We start from the raw sequence: 20,242 nt of genomic DNA on the forward strand, positions 1-20,242 counted from the left end.
CTGGGTCTTGTGGTCATTGGGTTAGAGTGAGGACCAGAGAACACAGGTCTCCTGACCCCCTCACCTCCTGTGCCCTGGTCTTCAGGGAGGGTGCCCACCTACCCTGCCATCGGCCATCCCACCTTCTCCGTAACCTCCCACGTCCCAGAAAGGGTGCTCTTGATCTGAGGGCTGAGCCTACACCTGAGTCAAGCCAGGGGGACTGAGGGGGCTGAGGAAGCTATCGTCTTAGCGGGAGACGGTGGGACAGGAGGCCCCGGGGGTGACCAGAGGGACTTTGGGGGGCATGAGGGCACTCATGGTCTGGGAATGAGGGGGGAGGAGAGGGTGCTGCGGCATGGGTGGTGGAGTGAAGACCTCACCCCTTTCGCTGCTCAGCTCAGGCCTAGCCTTGCCTGCCGGCATTACGTTTCAGCCTGTGTCCTCAGGAGAACCTCATTCATTCATGAACTCAGTCATTTGTTCAATCATTGACTCAACACACATCTAGTGAGTGTGCACAGTCACCATTCGAGAGGCCGAGGTTGCAACAGTGAAACAAAACAGACAAGAATCCCTGCCCCGTTTAGTTTATGTTCCACTCGGGGGAGACAGAGAAGAAACCTAACCAAGCAGTAAATCATATCATATATTAGAAGGTGATAAATCCTGAGGAGTTAAATAAAGCAGTGAGAGGGACAAGAAGTGTCAGGGTCAGAGGATTTACATTTTAAATAGGGAGGGCAGGGAAGGCCTGGGTGTTTAGTGTGGCAACACTTGAAATTTGTAAAGCAAACATGGAACCATCCCTCTGTTCTCCTTCTTTTAATGGTATTTCCTTGGGTACCTTTTATTTGGGTCCGGAACCTTCCACTAGATTGTTCATCCTGCATCCTGTGAAGTCATAGTTAGAAGCGGGAAGGGGCTCCTAGAGATGATCATATGGGGCCCAGTCCTACTGCATGATGGTTTCAAACCAGGGAGGCCATCCAGCCATGTTAGTTACACGCAGAGCAGGAGTCAGGACTCTGGGGTCCCAGCCCCGGCTCTGTCTTTGGATCAGGGCCCTTTTAATAGAAACCGGTGGATGCCCCCAGTTGTAAAGTGTGAAAGGCAAGTTTGACTCACCGAGGTGTCCACAAGTGTGCACTTGGGATTCAGAAGGCTGGAGAACAAACCATTTGCTGGTGGCCTAGAGTTTGGCCCCCAGAACTGCCCTGGTCACCCACAGGAGACTGCCCCAGAGTCCTTGCTGACCCGAACTCCTCTGATCACACCTCTAGAGTCCTCCTGGGCTCATGGCCTTTTCTCTCCAGTGACACCCAGTGGCTGAGTCGAATCCAGATGGGCGGGTGGAACAGAGCATGCTGGACTGGGACTCGATCTGGCTACTGGTCCCAGCCCTGCCACCACCTCTGTGGTCTTAAGCCAGTCACTTTCCCTCTCTGGGACTCAGTCTCTCCATCTTTTTTTTTTTTTTTTAAGAATTTATTTATTTGACAGAGAGAGACACAGTGAGAGAGGGAACACAAGCAGGGGGAGTGGGAGAGCGAGAAGCAGGCTTCCCGCTGAGCAGGGAGCCTGATGCGGGGGCTGGATCCCAGGACCCTGAGATCATGACCTGAGCTGAAGGCAGACGCTTAATGACTGAACCACCCAAGCGCCTCTCTTTAAATGGCTGGATGATCTCTAAAGTCCCTTCTGGCACGACTGCTCTCTGACTCTAATGATTTAAGAGCCGGGATGTTGCTGGTGGTAAGCTTACACCGAATTTAGCGCCCCCCCCCCCCAGCCTTGGGCTTTCGCTGCTGTTTATTAAATTTGTATTTATTTTTCACCCGGGGAGGGTTTTTTGATGAAAACCATCTCATTAGCGACAGGCAGCTGTGGCTGCTTTGGCGGCCGCCGCTCCAAGGGGTGGGGGGTCTGCGTCTCCCCGCAGCTGTCCCCAGTCTACGCCGGGAAGACCTGCGGCCTGTGCGGGAATTTCAACGGCAACAGGGGTGACGACTTCGTCACGCCCGCAGGCCTGGCGGAGCCCCTGGTGGAGGACTTCGGGAACGCCTGGAAGCTGCACGGGGACTGTGAAGACCTGCAGAAGCAGCACAGCGATCCGTGCAGCCTCAACCCGCGCCTGAGTATGCAAGCCCCGGGGGGTAGGGGTTGGGGGGGCAAGGGGGACCTCGCAGAGCCCCGAGGTCGCCCGGCTTCCAGTGCCTTCCATGGCACGGTGCACCCACTTTGGGGGGACAGGGGCACTTTGCTTTTACCATCAGCATTTGATTATCTGCGTTTGGGTCATTCTTCCAAGTCCCTTGACGGGGCACCCCCCCCCCCCCCCCCGCCGTGGGCCGAACCCTGGGAAAGAAGAGAATGGTCCATGTTTCCTGTCCCTGGACTTTCTCAGTCTGTTGGCGCAGCAGCCACACAGACCCAGAATTAAATTATCGGGAGATAAATGCACTGGGGTGGCTATTTGCAGATTTATCTGTGGCAACATTTCAGGCCTGCATGGATTTCCCCCTTACCCAACCCATCCTGGAACTCTCTCCCTTCTGTCAGTGGGCGTGCTCTGGAAATGCAGTTGGTTATGTATTTAAGCCAAACGTAATTAGGAAAGTTTATTGGCTGCAGAAGAAAAATCACAGTGCTTTCCTGAGGCACGGTAGGTTGTTTTGCAGGGAGTGCTGCCCAGCGAGGAACTGGCAGACGATCTCAGAGCGGGAGGGGTCCTGGCCCTCTGGGGGCGGGGCGCCGAGGGCGGGGGCGGGGCCCGGGCCAAGCCGCGCGCGGCTCTCTCTCCCGCCACAGCCAGGTTTGCGGAGGAGGCGTGCGCCCTGCTGACGTCCTCCAAGTTCGAGGCTTGCCACCAGGCCGTGAGCCCTCTGCCCTACGTGCAGAACTGCCGCTACGACGTCTGCTCCTGCTCCGACGGCAGAGACTGCCTTTGCAGCGCCGTGGCCAACTACGCCGCAGCCTGTTCCCGGAGAGGCGTGCACATCGGGTGGCGGGAGCCCAGCTTCTGTGGTGGGTGCCCTCCCTGCCCGCCAGTCCCCGCACAGCCCAGCCGAGCCCTCCTCGGGTGCCCTGCGCACGGCTCGTCCTTTTATAAGCACTGTCTCTGCATTACTGCATTCAGAACCGGGCCCAAGCGCATTTGGCAAGCCTGGGTCGTGAAAACTCTTCGTTTACAGCCGCTGTCGCCTTCCATCTCCAGGAAGACACGGTGGTGGGGACTGGCTCTTCCACAGGACAGTGTGATTACTGTGGCCTGTTCTAGGAGCTCGAGTTGCATCCCCCCTACCTCCAGGTCCAGAACCTTGGAGTCCTTGCCAAGCAGAAATTTCTTGTGGCTCCTGCCACCTAGTGTTCAATACATGTATGGCCAGGTTGAGGAGTAGAGTGGGTCCCAGATCCCAGGGGACATTATCTGCACCCCAGAGGGTCTCATGAAGGCAGTGGGGGGCGGGGGGCAATGCACATACCAATCCTTCCTTATAACTCCAGGCAAACCATCAGTGGACTCCTGGCCCAAATCTCTGATAAAGTTGTGTAAGGTTGAATGACATCATTGTCCCCAGCTGACTTTGGAGTCTCACTCTGCCATGTTAGATTTCTGCCACCAGAGCTGGTATCTGCTCCACATTCTGGTCCCTAGAGCGGCTAGATTGTGTTCACTTTGTTGTTGGTGGTGCTGCTCTGGGAACATGTGCTGGGTGGCCCAGCAGGGTCAGGCAATGCCAGTGGTGTAGAGCTGGAACCTTCTTCCATTTTGAACTGCTTCCCTACTAGGTGACTATCACACTGAATAAAAGGACACTTAGATTAAGGTAGGGGAAACCAAGGAAGGCTTTCTGGAGGCGGTGTACTTGACCAGGCTTTAAAAAGGCACCATCTTGGCAGAAAAGAGCTGTTCCACGGTGGGACAGTAGTAGTGATGTGTGGAGATGAGGGGGATAGTCTGACAGGATGAGGTGTCATGAATATTCTGATTTTTACAGTGAAGTGGATGTGCTTAGAGATAAAAATGTCCATGGTCTTGGCAGAAGCAGGAAAATAGGAGCTCTGAGAAATGGTGAAAGGTCCTACTATCATATCATGTATTTGAAGAAAAGCTTAGGTAGGGGGCTCTAGAATGTCTAGAAGTGTTGGGGCCTAATGAGCGCCAACTCATGTTTGGAGTCTAAGCAAGGTCATAAAAAGAGGAGCAGAGGCAGAAGTGAGGAGGAAAGGGACGATGTGTATGCAGGCGTGTGGTTGTGCCTCACTGACGCTCTGGGCTCAGGACGCCACAGAGTCGTGGCCAGCAGCTGGAGGAGTGGAGTCTGAGGCCTCCCTGGAATGGGCCTGTGACTTCCCTGCTCTGCGGCCTTGAACTCTTCATCTCGCCCTCCACACCATAGTTTCCTCACTGGGGCTTGCTGTTTAGAAATTGGGCAAAGTAATGAGGAGTAATGAGGAGTAAATGGCATGCTGTTTGTGAATACGATTGTCTGCCATATTATGGTTTGGTTGTCCACCAACATTAGAAATTCTGTATTATCAGTGTGCTACAGCATCTGAAGGATTTCCTAATTTAGGACATTGTCCCATATGCTGAGGGCTTACTGACATATTCTGTAATCTCGAAAGAGCCACTGTCCTTCACCTTCATGGAGAACAGAACAGGAGGGAACAGGCTGATATTTGGTTAGGGAGGCAAAAAATGTGTGGGTGGGGGTGGGAAGGAGTTTTCTGTATCTATGGGCTTATGTGGAGGTGAACCAGAGAAAAAGTTGGCCAGAGGGCCCTGGAGGCCTGAACCTAAGGAGGATGGGCATTTTCCTCCTGAAAAATGAACAGAGCTCCCTAAACCACTAACTCCATCCTTAGGAAGAGCCCACACCAACTGGGGACGCTCAGGGAGCAAAGACTGATCACGTAGCTACTCTGTGGGATGCTGGGAGCAGCTCTGGGAGAAGTACACACATTTTTATTTTTCTTGTAACTTGACAAGAGCTTGGGCTCCTTGCTGGCAGGGACCAAGTCTGACCATTTCTGCATCCGTGAGCCTCGCACAGCTCCTGGTACACAGTGGGCACACAGTAAAGATCTGTTAAGCTGAGGTATACACTGCTTCTTCTAGGGAAGAAGGCCAAAGGAGAAATGTCATAGGGCTCTAAGCCAGCTCTGGAGACAGTCTGTCAGAGAAAACAAGCTCTCAGCTCCAACTGCTCCTTAATGGGCGAAAGTGACCTTATTGTCAGAGGTTCAATGGATTGAAAGCAAGTTGCATCCTTATAACCCAACACGCCCCATCTTAACCCACCGTGCTCTAAATATTCATCCACAGACCCAGCCTCTCTGCTAGTTCAGAGAAAAATCCATGTCTAATATGGAGACAGAGCCCCCTCCCTTCTCAGCTACACTCAAACACCAAACCCTGAGCAGTTGCAGGAGGCAGGGGCTGCAGGGGCTCCCCAGATGCTCCCATGCCTGTGTCCAGGGTCCGTGGCCTGATCTTCCTTTTACAGCTTCTGTGACACATGCTGCCCGTGGGTTCCTACTGTAGAAATGGATTCTAAGAGAGAGGGAAGGATTCCAGTGGTCTCAGGAGGAGTGTCCTCAGAGTGAGGCTCTCATTTCCTGTACGCAGCAGATGAGCAATGGGAATGGGCATTTTCCCGCACCCCGCAGTAAAGAATTTCATCATTGGGGTGCTCCCGGGAGTACACGTGTTGGCCAGAACCCAGGAGTGCCAGGGCACTTCTTAGACCTAGGCCTTTCTCTGGAATGCCCCTCCCTTCTGGAGCCTGCAGAGCTGGGGCTGTGTTTCCCCAGTCATCGTAGTGATAAAGTAGCAGTGACCATGTACCGCGGACCTTGTTCGCTCACTCAGCCTTCACAACAAGCCAAGTGGGTATGAGTCTCTTCCAGCTAGGAAACTGCTCAAGGTCGTGCAGTAACTAATAGCAGAACTGGGGCTCAGACCCAGGAGTTTGGGAGACAGAGCTCATCTGTTTCCCTGGGTTGCCACTTGGCCCCATGTCCTCTTGGATCTTGGACGCTGTTCTATCTCTCCGTGGGAGGCCAGGGAGAGTGAGGGTAGTGGGGAGGCATGGGGCCTGCTTTGCTGGGGCAGGTTCAAGGGTGGCCCTGCTCTTTGTGGCTGTTCCTTAGGGGCAGTTTCCCTTTTAGAGCACAATGGTGAAGAGCATGAGCTTTTGGGTCAGGGAGAACTGGGTTCAAATCCTGCCTCTGCTTCTGCCTGGGAGGCAGGATCTTGACAAGTCACTCAGGTTACACTGAGTTTTCTTCCCTGGAGAAAGGGGGCCAGGAGATCCAGCTCAGTGAGAGGCGTAAAAGGCATAAAAGCTGTGTGAAGAGCAGGGTAGGTGCTAAATTAATTATCAGCATCCAGGGAGAAATGCCCTTGCCTGCCGCTCTCAGTTCTTTTTAATATTCACAGTATCAACATCCCCCCGATTTCTACACGTCCCAGGCTTCAAGGATTCAGAGACCGCTAAGGCTGGAGCCCTCGGGTTCAGCAGAGGGGAAACTGTGTTATTATCAGAGACATTTGCCAGCCTGAAAATGCGGTTTTGCTCAGAGTGGGAAAGGAAGGTGGTGACCGTATAGATATAATTGGGGTCCCAGCTGCAAGGGGGTGGCACCCCAGGTCCCAGAACCCTAGTCCTTGGCATCTGCATGTTTCCACACTTCCACTGAGGCCTTCCTCCCCTTCCGCCTCTCCCAGCGCTGAGCTGCCCACAGGGCCAGGTGTACCTGCAGTGTGGGACCCCCTGCAACATGACCTGCCGCTCCCTTTCTTACCCGGATGAGGGCTGCGACGAGGTCTGCTTGGAAGGCTGCTTCTGCCCCCCAGGGCTGTACCTGGACGAGAGAGGAGACTGTGTGCCCAAGGCCCAGTGCCCCTGCTACTATGATGGCGAGATCTTTCAGCCCGAAGACATCTTCTCAAACCATCACACCATGTGGTAAGTGTGAGCAGCAGGACTGCGGATCCCAGGAGCGGCAGAGCTTGGAAGGGAAATGGTCCTCCAGGTCCTTCACTTCTTGGGTGGGAAACTGAGGCCCAGGAAGGCAAGGGACTTGTCCAAAGTCACACAGCAAGTCAGAAGCAAAGCTGGGACTTCACCCAGCTCGAATGACTTCCTTACCTCTTGGGGACCTAGAACAGGCTGCTGGTAGGACTCCTTCGGCTTCATTGCCAACTCCCATTTGCCTGCACTAGGCCTCAGCTTCCTCTTTTGAGAACAGTAAATGGAGGCTTCCCTGTCCCTCCCTCCAGCCTCCTGGCGGTGTTCTCAGGCAGAGGACAAGAGACCATGGCAGTTTTGCTATCCTGACCTGCTTTGTGCACTGCCCTGAGAAATAGCTCCCACCACACGGGCTTCTTGTGGCCCTTTGCCTGGGGCCTCGGTCACAGTCAGTTCCAGCAGGGCCATCACGGTCATAGGAGAAACTGGTAACACAGCGTTTGTTGGGCAAACACTTCCTTGGCACGTGCTCTGCCCTGGGTGCTGGCCTAGAGGCTGGTGATCCAAAGGTGAACAAGACACAGTGTGAGCCCCAAGGAAGCGGACGGTCTACTAGGGAGACCAATTAAAATGTCTTGATCCTGGAATATTTGTCATAAAAGGAGAGAGAATAGTGTGAGGAGCCCTAAGGCATCCACCCCCAGCATCAGCGATGAATCAGCACTTTGCCAACCTTATTTTATGTATCCCCACCTCCCCTTTTTGGATGGAATAAAGAAAATCTCAGCTATAATGTCATTTCATCTGAAAATGTTTCAGTCTGTATTTCTAACAGACAAGCACTTAAAAAAAACCAAATGTAACCGTAATATCATTATCAAGCTAAGCGTTAACAGTAATTCCTGATAACACCTAATATTCCAAGCATGTTCACTTTTCCCTGACCATCTCAAAATGTCTTTTTATATATAATTGGTGTGTTCAAATCAAAGTCCAAACAAGGTCTGGTCACTGCATTTGGTATGAAGCTTTTCCTCTTCACTTAGTGAGATAAATTTGCAGTCCTTCCCAACCTCTTGTGCCCAAAGCATGTTGTTCACACTTAGAGTACAACAGTGGTTGTCCCTGGACTTGGATTTCAGCACAGTGTGTTCTAGCTCCCGTCTGGACCGTGACCTCCCCAAGAGTAGAGACCATATCTCAGGCCCCGATCCCCAGCACCTGACACACTTCTGGCAGAAGATAGGTACGGTCAGTGTTTCCTGAGATGAAAGAACTATTACGTTTGGTAGACTCGCCATTTCGTAGACATAAAAAAATCTCTACTCATTCAGAAAAGGGCAGTTTGTTTCCAGTTGGAGAAGACTCAGTGTAGGAGGTAGCTTTGGGTTTGGGGGGGATCCTAGCAGTGGGCATGGGGTGGACCCATGCCCAGGAACTAAAACATACAGAGAGTCCCCACCCATCCCCAAGGTAAGTCCTCTGTCAGAGCATGTGTTGCATGAAGGGAAGAGAAGCTTGGAGGGATGTTGAGGGTCTTTGAAAGGCAGGGTGAGGACTTGAGCAGTAGGCAGGGAGGACCTCCGAGGTGTTGAACAGAGAGCAGACACCAAGCATCGAAGCATTCTGGAAGCTGCGTGAGGCATGAAGGCAGGGAGATCAGCTGTGGGAAGAAGTTGACACAGTCCGGTCAAAAGGTGCTAAGGCCCTGGGCCACTACCAGTGGTGGAAATGGAGTAAGGGGACAGACGCCAGAGACCTTGGGATGTAAACAGACTGGGGGCCTGTGTTGGGGGGATGAGGTTTGCTGAAGATGGCCCTGGGGCTCTGAACCAGAAGGGAGGACAGGAAGAGCAAGGGGGCTCCTCATTGGTAGAGGGAAGATGATGCGTTTGGTCTTGGCCCAGATGATTAAGTTACCAAGAGGGCATATCGGTGAGTGAATGGAGTCGCTGGAATGATGGGTGTGGGTGGAATGTGAGGCTGGACGAGATTTGTGTGGAGGTAGGGGGTTAGCCATGGGAGTAGCAAGGCTCACGGAGGGCCTGGGCCGAGGAGCAGGAAAGGGGACTGAGTCCAGAGCTTGGGGGGGGGGTGTTCAGAGGGCCAGGGGAGGAGAACAAGGACCCCATGAGAGAAACCAAAGGAAAAAGGCCAGCAGAAAGGCATAACTAGGGCAGAGCCGTATTGTGGAGGGGAAGGGCGCAGGGGAGTAGTAACATCTGTTGGTTTGAGTGTCGGGCCTTCGCCCAGTGGTCGTTTTACTGCAGTTGTCCGGCTATGATTTTTAGGGTGTTTCTCTCTGGGACCTTAAAACAATGCTGTTAGGAGGCAAGCATTGCTTTTTTAAGTAAGGAATTTGAGGCTTAGAGAGATTATCGCTGTCCCAAATCATCTAGTGAGCGATAAAACCCAGGGACTCTTGAACTCTTCATGTTCCGCGGAGAGTAGGCTGTTGAATTTGGCGACAGAAGGTCATGGTGGCCCCCATGTTGCAGTAGCGTGGTGAGGAAAGCAGCCAGAGGGTAGGAGGCTGGGAGGACTTGGAGGGCAGCGAGTGCCCCTGGTCGTTTTACCATATCGGGGGCACCAGGAAGGTGGGAGATGAGGTGCAGCGGCCGAGTGAAGAGCCCTGGCTTCGGGCTGTCTTCGGGATTTGCACATCAGTGACCTCTCCATGATGTGGAAACCTCCTCTTCCCAGTATCTCCTTCAGGCACCAGGGCTGAAAGCTAGTGGCCATCCTGTCTCTCCACTTCATTTAGAAAACGGGACTTCCGGAGAGTGGGAGCCAGCAGGAACTCAGGGCCTGTTTGTGGCTCTTTATTTTTACTCTTTAGATGATACACTGCAGAATGAGCCCTGCGGGGCACATGCTGGGGATGTCCACAACGGGTGGTAGGGAGTGCAAACCCCTGTGGCTAGTGAGTGTCTTCGGGCCATTTGGTTGGTCATCGAACAGCCTTCACAGTAGAGGGCTTGCTCTCTTGCAAAGCCAAGGTCTGGGCCAGGAGTTGATTATAAACTTATCTGCAAGGTTTTTCTTTTCTTCTTTCTAAAAATAAAATTAAGCTTTTTAAAAAAGATTTATTTGTTTGAGAGAGAGAGTAAGAGAGAGAGAGCATGAGTGGGGAGGGAAGGAGAGAAAGAAGCAGGCTCCCCGCTGAGCAAGGAGCCCAACGGCAAGCTCAGTCCCAGGACCCTGGGATCACGACCTGAGCTGAAGGCAGATGCTTAACTGACTGAGCCACCCAGCCGTCCCCAAAAGTAAGCTTTTGGGTCATATCTAAATGACAGACCGTGACATTTGGGGGAGGATATCTTTAAATCGGGTGTTAGTTAAAAACCAGAGGGCACAGTTTCTGTATGTGCCCAGAGATGGAAGGGCTGCTTCTCTTGCTCATTCAATTAAAAATTAATTGAACAGCATTCACATTAAAAATGTTCAAAATCATTACAGCCAGAGAAATACAAATTAAAACAATTAGTGTTACCTCATATCTATTAGAGTGGAAAATTTTGAAATCTGTATAATGCCAAGTGTTGGCAGGGCTGTGGAAAAGGGGCCCTCGATCTGCTACTGGTGGGACACACACTTTTCAGATAACCCAGTATCTTTCCAAAACCAAGATCTGATTATGTCACACCCCTGCTTGGAATTCTTAATAGCTCCCCTTCAGGAGACCTCAGGATAGAGACCAAATCCCTAAGATGGCCTCCCAGGTCCCATGCACTTGGACCCCTGCCTACCTCTCCCCTCTCCAGCCCCCGGCCTCCTTTAATCTGGAAGGTGCCTTGCTCCTTTCAAGTGCAAGGTCAGTTGCCCCCAGGAGAGCAGTTGGCACAGTTTATGCAAATTAGATATCCACATTTGATAGTCCCACAGTTCCATTCTTGGGCATACATACTAAAGAAATTCTCACATGGGCTCTTAAGAGCATGTGTATGAAGATGTTAATCACAGCTTTGTTTCTGGTGGCAAGGAGCCGGTGATAATCTCTGTCCATCCCTGGGAGGGTACGTCCTTAAAATGTAGTGGATGCACACTGTAGAGGGTTGTGCAACCCAGAAGGCTCCTGGCAAGTAGGTATGTATTAGCAGGATTGAATCTTTTTTTTTTTTTTTTTAAGAGAGAGAGCGAGCAGGGGCGGGGCAGAGGAAGAGAGATAATATTAAGTAGGCTCCACGCTCAGTGCAGAGCCCTACACGGAGCTTGATCTCATGACCCTGAGATCATGACCTGAGCCGAAATCAAGAGTCAGATGTTTAACCAACGGAGCCACCCAGGTGCCCTGGCAGGGTTGAATCTTAAACACATGGTGCTAAAGAAAACAGCCAAACAGAGTGTGATATATAAGATAATACTGCTTACATAAATTAAACATACATGTGCGCAAAATAAACACATATTTTATAAGAACACACTCAGGCAGATATACATTAAACAGAATAAGATTGCATTAGTTTTCTTTATTTATTGCTGCATAAAACAATTAACCCCAAATGTAGCAGCTTCAAGCAATGAACATGTATAATCTCACCCAGTTTCTAAGGGTCAGGACTCTGGGAGCAGCTTGGTTAGGTGGCTTGGCTCGAGTTGGCGCATAAGGCTGGAGTCGTCTGGAGACTTGAGTGGCGCTGGAGGGTCCATTCCCAGCTCATTCGCACAGCTTTTGCCCCGTGGACCTCTCCACTGGGTGGCTTGTGAACTAGTTTCCCCAGAATGAGTAATCCAAGAGAGAGCACCAAGACAGAAACTGCAGTCTTTCATCACCTAATCTTAGGCGACATGTGGTATGTCACTGTTACCACATCCTGTTGGTCACATCGACCAACCTTGGTGCAACGGAGATAACACAGTGTGAACACCAGGATGTGGGGATCACTGGGGGCCATTTAGGAGACCAGATATCATAAAAATAGTTGTGCATGTGAGGGGAGGGGATTGGGATTGGAGGAGAGGAAGGAAAGAATATAAAAAATATATTGAATACTTTATGCAAAGCCTTATGCCAGCTGCTGAGGAGATAATGGGCAAGACCAGTCATGGCTTCTACCCTCTTAGATCTTATAGTCCGGTGACAGAGAGAGAGAAGTTAGCCAAATAATAACTCCAATACATGCAAAGGCAGAAGCGGGGGAGGAACAGAAGTACGTGGTCCATGAATGCTTGACGTGGGCTAGAGGAAGGGTAGGCAGGGGTCTGAGTGCATGGGGCCTGGGAGGTCATCTTAGGGATTTGGTCTCTATCCTCAGGCCTCCTGAGTGGAAGCTACTGAAGGAATCTGAGCAGGGATGTGACATAATCAACTTCAGGTTTTGGAAAGATACTTGGGCTGCCAAGAGAAGTGTGTTTGGAGAGAGGCAAGCATAGGTGCAGGGACATCCATCAGGATGTTTTTGCCTTGTCCAGGTGAGAGGTGGCAGTGGCTCGAGAAGTGGATATGAGTGCCGGAGATATTTTGGAGACAAAGTCCAAGGGCTGGGTGATGGCCAGACGTAGGGGGTGGGAAGAAGGCAGGGTCAGGGCTGACCCCTCATTTGCTGGTTTGTGAAACTGGGTGGATGGTGGTATCATTCAATGAATCGGAGCCCTGGAGGAGGACTGGTTTTTGTGCAGGGGATCATGAGGTCAGTTTTGGACATACTGGGTTTGAAGTCTTTGAGACACCAAGATGGCGATCATGTAAGCGCTTGCACGTATGGATCTCGGGTTCAAGGGGAGACCCCAGCGGCTGATGTGAATGTGCGAGTCATCTCTGTCATAGAAGCTGAGGGTGTGGATGACGGCACAGGGTGAGAAGAGAGAGCCGAGGGAGGAGCCAGCAGGGGGGTGAGACTGAAGGAGCAACCAGGAAGGTAGGAGAAAACAGAGAGAGAGATTTTTTCTTTTCCTAGAAGAACAGAATAGTCACAGTGATGAATCATGTGGAAAAGGATCAGGTAAGGAAAGAACTGAAGACATTCCATTAGGTTTGGTAACATGGAGGCCACTGGGAGCCTCAGCAGCTTGCATTTCCGTCGCGTTACGAGACTGCCTGAGTTGGAGGGGGCAGAGGGTGAGCGGGAGGCGAGGAGAAGGAGCCGGCCAGGATCCCAGGGTCGCCACTCTTGCAAAGCTGGCCTCTGACCTTCCCCTCTGCAGTTACTGTGAGGATGGCTTCATGCACTGCACCACGAGCGGAGCCCCAGGCAGCCTGCTGCCCAACACCGTGCTCAGCAGTCCCCTGTCTCACCGCAGTGAGTACTGCCCCCCGGAAGGGCTCCCCACCTCCCCGCTGGGCTGCTCTGGCCCATGTGCATGTGCGCATGTGTTCGGGCGCGTGTCGGGACTGACACAATGCTGTTTGTGTGACTGATTCTCAGGCCTTGATGTGCCTTTGCATGTGTATATCCAAATTTTTGAGGCAAGGAGGAATTTTAGGGGAAAAGATTCAGTTATCTGCAAGATGGACTCAGTGGGACTTCCGTTTTGCCCACAGTGACCTTAACCTAGTGAGCAGCTGTAAGTTGGTCGCCTTGATTGTAGTGAAGACCACCCTCCTTCCTTGGCTTCTTTTTACCCAGGGACATTCTGACAAGGATATCTATCTATCTATCTATCTATCTCTCTATCTATCATCTATCTATAGATCTATCATCTATCTATCATCTATCCATCTAATCATTTTAATTGATTTTTATTCATCATGATAAGTGCACTCTTTAATTCCCATCCCCTATTTCCCCCGTGTCCCCACCCACCTCCACTCTGGTAACCAGCGGTTTGTTCTCTAGAGTTAAGAGTCTGTTTCTTAGTTTCTCTCTCTTTTTCCCCTTTGCTACTTTGTTTTGTTTCCTAAATGCCACATATGAATGAAATCATATGGTATTTGTCTTTCTCTGACTGATTTTCCTTAACATTATACTCTCTAGCTCCATCCATGTTGTTGCAAATGGCCAGATTTCATTCTTTTTATAACTGAATAATATTCCATTGTGTGTGTGTGTATATATATATATGTGTATATATATATATATATATACACACACACACATATATATATACCACATCTTTATCCATTCATCTGTCAATGGATACTTGGACTGCTTCCATAGTGGGGTTACTGAAAATAATGCTACAGTAAATATAGGGGTGCGTGTATCTTTTTAAAGTAGTGTTTTTATCTTCATTGGGTAAATACCAAGTAGTGGAATTATTGGTAATTCTATTTTTAATTTTTTTGAGGCACCTCCACACTGTTTTCCAGAGTGGCTGCACCAGTTTGCATTCCCACCAACAGTGCTAGAGGGTTCCCCTTTTTCTGCATCCTCACCAACACTTGTTGTTTCTTGTGTTGTTCATTTTAGCCATTCTGACAGGTATGAGGTGATATCTCGTAGTTTTGATTTGCATTTCCCTGATGATGAGTGATGTTGGGCATCTTTTCACGTGTGTGTTGGCCATCTGGATGTCTTCTTTGGAGAAATGTCTGTTCATGTCTTCTACCCATATTTTAATTGGATTATTTGTTTCTTGGGTGTTGAGTTGTGTAAGTTCTTTATATATTTTGGATACTAACCCTTCATCAGATATGTCATTTGCAAATATCTTCTCCCATTCAGTAGGTTGCCTTTTAGTTTTGTTGACTGTTTCCTGCACTGTGCAGAAGCTTTTTATTTTGATGTAGTCCCAATAGGTCATTTTAACTTTTGTTTCTCTTGCCTCAGGAGACCTAACTAGAAAAAAGTTGCTACAGCCGATGTCAGAGAGATTACTGCCTGTGCTCTCTTCTAGAATTTTTATGGTTTCAGATCTCACATTTAGGTCTTTAATGACAAGGACACCTGTTTAGAAAGCTTTTCAGATGGATTTGAATGCAGGGATCTTGGACCCTTTGTTCTCAGTTTGAAGGTCCTAATAGTTGCTACACTGTTTAAGGACAAGACACAGAAGGGAGAAGGGGCTGGCCTGGCACTGGTGGGACCATATTCACGTTTATGATCAAGGAGAACTAATTGGCTTCCAGATGGAGCCTTGCTTGGAAAAAACTATCCCAGTAGAGGGAGAGGGATGATTTTAGACAGATACATGGGCTATTTTCAACCGCCAGCTTGACCACCTCTCTCTGCTTTTCTCTTCCCTCAAGACCCCATCTCTCTAAGTGACCCGGGTGTGTGCTCTGTGTTTGTTCTCCAGTTTGCCCTGGGAGAGAAGTCAGGATGCCCCATGTGACTGCTTGGGGAGTATCTCTCAGCCTTAAGCTGGGGCAAGATCCCAAGCACGTGGACGGCTCAGAAGTTGAAATCAGAACTTGCAACCTTGTCTCTTTCTTTCAGGCTGCCATAGCAAAATACCACAGACTAGGTGGTTTAAGTGTGAGAAATACAGATTTCTGTATTTCTGTATTTGTCTTGTAAATGCACTTCTCACAGTTATGGAGGCTGGAAGTCCAAGGTCAAGGTGCTAGCAGGGTCCCGGTGAGGGTTGCAGACTTCTCAGTGTCCTCATAGGGCGAGAGGGGCTGGCAGCTCGGTGGGCTCTCTTCATCAGAGCATGAATCCCATCTGTGAGGGCTCTACCCTTATGGCCCCCATCATTTCCCAAAGGGCTCACTTCCTATCATCACTACCTTTGGGGTCAACACGTGAATTTTGAGGGGGCAGGACATTCAGTCCACAGTAGACCTGAGAGGGTCACTAAGTCCTTCTGTCCCTCTCTCCGACGGTTGCTTGTGTCACCACCCTCTTGGCCGTTTTCTAGCCTATAGTCCCTGGAAGGTGCTTTTTAAAATTTATTATGTATGTATGTATGTATGTATGTATGTATGTATGTATGTATGTCAGGAAGCTCCTAGAATTCTGTGCAATTTGGAAGGTCCACTTAGTCTTTCAGGGTATCAGCTTCTTAACAAAAGTTTCTGTTTAAAAGTAAGGCTGGAACTTGTCCACAGGAGATAGTAAGTGCTCTATATAGTCAGATATAAATGCTGTGAGGTGCGTCTGGGTTTTTGAAAGGAAAGTGCTGTGGCAATCCTCCTGTCATCATTTATTCAGTCATTGTTACCCACCAACTGTCGGGAAGTAGGATACATCCATGTACAAAAGAGACAAAACCCCTGCTTTCAGGGCGCCTGGGTGGCTCAGTCGGTTAAGTGTCTGCCTTCGGCTCAGGTCATGATCTCAGGGTCCTGGGATCGAGTCCCACGTCCCCCTGCTCAGTGGGGAGCCTGCTTCTCCCTCTGCCTCTGCCTCTCCTCCTGCTTGTGCTTGCTCTCTCTCTTTCTCTCTCTAATAAATAAATAAAGTCTTAAAAAAACCCCCTGCTTTCATGGAACATATATTCTGGTATTCTAGTGGGGGTGGTGGGCAATGAACAAATAAGTAAAATAGATAGTATATCAGAAGGTAGCATTAGAGGTGATCAGATGGAGGATGACAAAGCAGAGACGGCAGGGAGGAGTGTGGAGAGACAGAGGGTAGCAAATTGAAACAGAACAAATGGAGTGGACAGTGGCTGGGCAGAGGATGACATGGAAGCAAAGTCCACCGTAAAGATTTTGTGGCTAGATTAGTTGTGACCATTTTATGAACGGTCCAGCTGGGGCCCACAAAGTTTCCTTTTTAGCACCCAAACAGAGGTCCTTTAAAGCCTAGGTCTGGGCATTTCCACAGTACATCCTGATTTAATGCAACCTGCTGCGGTAGGTTCAAGGGGAATGAGGAGCGGGCTGACGTGGGGATGCAGAGGGCAGGAGGGATGCCTTCGACGTAGGCAAAGGTCAGGGGCCCAGACGAGTAGATGAGGCGGCCATCCAGTCTCACAGGGGGATCCTGGCTCAGGGCGAGGCCCACTGGAGCACCTGATCCCAGGGAGTGGGCGGCTGGGTCTCTCGAAGCGAGTGGCTGCCCCGGGGGGTGGGGGGACCAAGGACAGTGTGGACGGGAGATGCATCGACTCTTTTACTTTCTTCTACCTCCAAGGCAAAAGGAGCCTGTCCTGCCGGCCTCCCATGGTCAAGTTGGTGTGTCCTGCTGATAACCCGAGAGCTGAAGGGCTCGAGTGTGCCAAAACCTGCCAGAACTATGACCTGCAGTGCATGAGCACAGGCTGCGTCTCTGGCTGCCTCTGCCCCCCGGGCATGGTAAGCCACCGGAGCCACAGAGGGTGGGCAGCCTTGCATTTCCCTGTGGGCTAAGCAGCGGGGAGGTGGCTTGGGAGCAGAGAGAGGAAGAAACAGGAGCTGAGCAAGAATGGTAACGGGGCGGAGGTGGTGATGGGGGCACGGGTGGGGGACTTCTTCCAGTCTTCTGTGGCTGACTCAGCCACCACAGCCGGGAAGGGAGATGGTGGGAAAGGGTCTGGACTCCATCCTGATGAAATCCGACAAAAACACAGGAACTTCGTGCACAGACGTGCCACAGGAAGCAGAGCGAGTATTTCCAGAAAATACTTACCATGAAAACAGGTATTTCCCTTGGAATTTTCCCAAGGGCTGCTGCATTCCCCATATGAAGAGGAGAGGGCACACATATATTTGCATATTATTTGCATATATGCGTAGAACTTTCTATCGCAAGAGAAGATGTTGATTTATGTTACTGCCGCTTCACCAGCAAGGACCAGCCCCAGTCTCTTCCCCTCATTGAGTCTGGTTTTCCTCATCTGTGAAGTGAGTCACGAGGTCCTGGCCAGTTCTTAACAGACACACAGCCTGTGGCTAGCAGTGTCTGGGATGACTTGCATCGTCCAAGGCGTGCTGGGTTGCCACCACCTGGTTCTAGATGGCTGCTGGTGCGGGGCCCAGGCTCCTTACCTCCCTGCCAAGCCTGCATGTGGCCCAGTTTTGTACACATATATTACTGTTATCCCCCTACCCGCAGTGAAAGTTACCCACCGTCAACAAGGGTCCAGAAGCAGGTGTCTGCGGTAGCCTAACGCTTTGTCTCAGTGTCTGTACCATTCCTCTCACTTCGCCTCATCACAAAGGCATTTTATCCTCTCACATCATCACCAGAAGAAGGGTGAGCGGGTAGAGTAAGATACTTAGAGAGACCACATCCATATCCCTTTTCTTATGGTATAGTGTTATAATTGTTTTAGTTATTGCTGTTAATCTCTTATGTGCCTGATTTACAAATTAAACTTTATCATAGGAATGGGTGTATAGGGAAAAAAACAGCATATATGGGGCTTGGTCCTATCTGCGATTTTAAGCATCTACTGGGGGTGTTGAAATGTGTCCCTGTGGATAAGGGGGCGGGGATGACTGCATACATAGGTTATTCTTGTCACCCTGAAGGATGTAACTTCTGGGTTTTTCTGTTTCAAAAGCATCATGTCTTCTTGCTTTCCTTGAATCTGATTCCCCAATACCCACCCAAAGTGAGTAGTGTGGGGCTGGGGCAGGAGTTGTAGAGGCCAAAACAGGAGGGGGCAGGATGGCTCTCCTATATGACTGTACAGGGCGTGAGTGATGCCCAGGCCTTGGCTTGAGGGGCGGGGTCCTGGGCCGTGGGAGCTGCCAGTATCCTGCAGAGGGAACTGGGACCCACCACCGATGGCCCTCAGGCAGGCTGCGCGTTGGGGTTTGTGCAGGGCACTCGATTTATCTCCTTCCCCTCCAGCCCTCCTCCAAGACAGAGAGACTAGCTCTTCATTCTCCCGGGGATCTTCCCCTCTGTCTTAGTCTCTGACAATTCTGAACTGTCTTTTCTAATGGAGGAGCTAGAGATTGGCCTGGGAGCACCCCCACCTGGAAGGTCTTGTTTGGTGCCTTCGCAGGAGGGGGCCATTCAAGGAGGCTAAATAAGGAGGACAGACTCAGAGCTGGCTAGGGGCAAGAAAAATAGGATGGGGGAGAGGAAGATTCTGTATTGCTCTTTTTACCCTGAGGGCCTCTTATTTGACTGTCCTTTCACTGTACCTGGAGGAGAAATTCTCCAGACATCAGAGAAGCCTCTGGCAAGAAAAGGGGCATCACTCAGGGGATTATGTCGGCATCAGAGACTCTTAGATAAACCTTTTTTTTTTTCAATGAAGTAAACAGGACAGATCATCTTAGATAACAACCACAACAGCTGCATCATGGTCCCAAATCCCCAGTGGAGAGTGAGACCTCATGCATAGGATGTGGGCACACCATCAGGAGCTCCCTGGCATTCCCAAAGTGCTTGGCGCGCACTCTGAGGACAGTCTTTAGGTATCTGTCATACGATGAGGTGACTCTAACCTCAACCGCAGGGGATTCTAAGCTCAAAAGCTCAGAGTGGAAGAGGTTGGGTTCTTTTTACAACTGCTTCATTAGGATGCCGATGGAGGTGCAAATCGTTGAGGCCGGATTCAGCAGAGCAGAGAAGTCCGTGATGTATGAGGTGCTCAGTGTGCAGGCTACTGCACCAGACACGTATTCCTGGCCACAGCGCAAAGACAAAGGAGCTGTTTGGGCCCGCAGTGTAGACATCCTACCGAGGGGTGTTTCTCGGTGCGGCCTGTCCCCAGGGAGAGGTGTGAGGATGTGGCATGGGACCGAGGGTTTGGGGGAAGAGGTTGGGGATTCTTCATTCTGTGCACTTGAGCGGGGGCCAGGATGGGGTAGGGTGGGGGAGGAGCTCTTTGCTGGGGGGCAGATCTAGGGGAGCAGAAAGAGCACTTGAGTAGGAACAGGGTAGGGGGCCGAGCTCTCTGTTCAGGCTTCACTTGCCCTTGGGTGAGCGTTTGTTCTTTTTCTGAGCCTCAGTTGCCTTATCTGTGACATGGGCACATAATTCTTGTTCTGTCTTCATCACGTGTTGGCTGCGGGCCCAAAGGGGTTGTAGGTGAAAGTGCTTACAGAATCATAGGGATAGCTTTAATTCTTTTCGTAAATAATCAAGGCTCAGTCTCAGAGGCTCTGCTGACCTCCTTCTGTCCACAGGAGAGATCCGTGAAGGGCCTATTTTCTTACATTTTCGATCTGTCGTGGACCAAAGCTTTTGTAAATACAATAGAAACAAATGATCGGAAAAAAAGAAACAAAAAGCAAGGACATACAAAATATGAGCCTCCCCCCATTTTTATTAGATTCAGATGTGATGTATTACTCAGGCCAATTGCCGTATGATTGTCCCAGCACCTAATCCTTTTACGTACTCACATCATCACAGACCGGCACTGGCCAGGGGACCACGCTTTGAGCAGCACTGCTCTTGGTTGAGGACTGCCTCTCCCCATATAAGGAAGGCATCACTCAGCGTCCACTGTAAGGCCAGCAGGAACTGTCTGAAAATGTTGGGAATGGATTGGGGGTCCCTCCTCTTTGCAGT

General features: G+C 50.5%; 1 protein-coding gene across 2 annotated transcripts in view; it reads left to right on the top strand.

Moving 5' to 3' along the window:
- VWF (von Willebrand factor) overlaps positions 1 to 20,242 on the top strand; it is a 145,158-nt gene that overhangs the window by 51,682 nt on the left and 73,234 nt on the right. For both annotated transcript variants that reach the window (XM_027595203.2, XM_027595204.2), the window contains 5 exons: positions 1,922 to 2,117; positions 2,791 to 3,006; positions 6,716 to 6,956; positions 13,104 to 13,198; positions 16,922 to 17,082. In XM_027595203.2, the coding sequence (XP_027451004.2) occupies positions 1,922 to 2,117; positions 2,791 to 3,006; positions 6,716 to 6,956; positions 13,104 to 13,198; positions 16,922 to 17,082 (909 nt within the window). The remainder of the gene's footprint in view (positions 1 to 1,921; positions 2,118 to 2,790; positions 3,007 to 6,715; positions 6,957 to 13,103; positions 13,199 to 16,921; positions 17,083 to 20,242) is intronic.

This window comes from Zalophus californianus, chromosome 9, assembly GCF_009762305.2.
Source record: "Zalophus californianus isolate mZalCal1 chromosome 9, mZalCal1.pri.v2, whole genome shotgun sequence".
Taxonomy (NCBI): Eukaryota; Metazoa; Chordata; class Mammalia; order Carnivora; family Otariidae; genus Zalophus; species Zalophus californianus.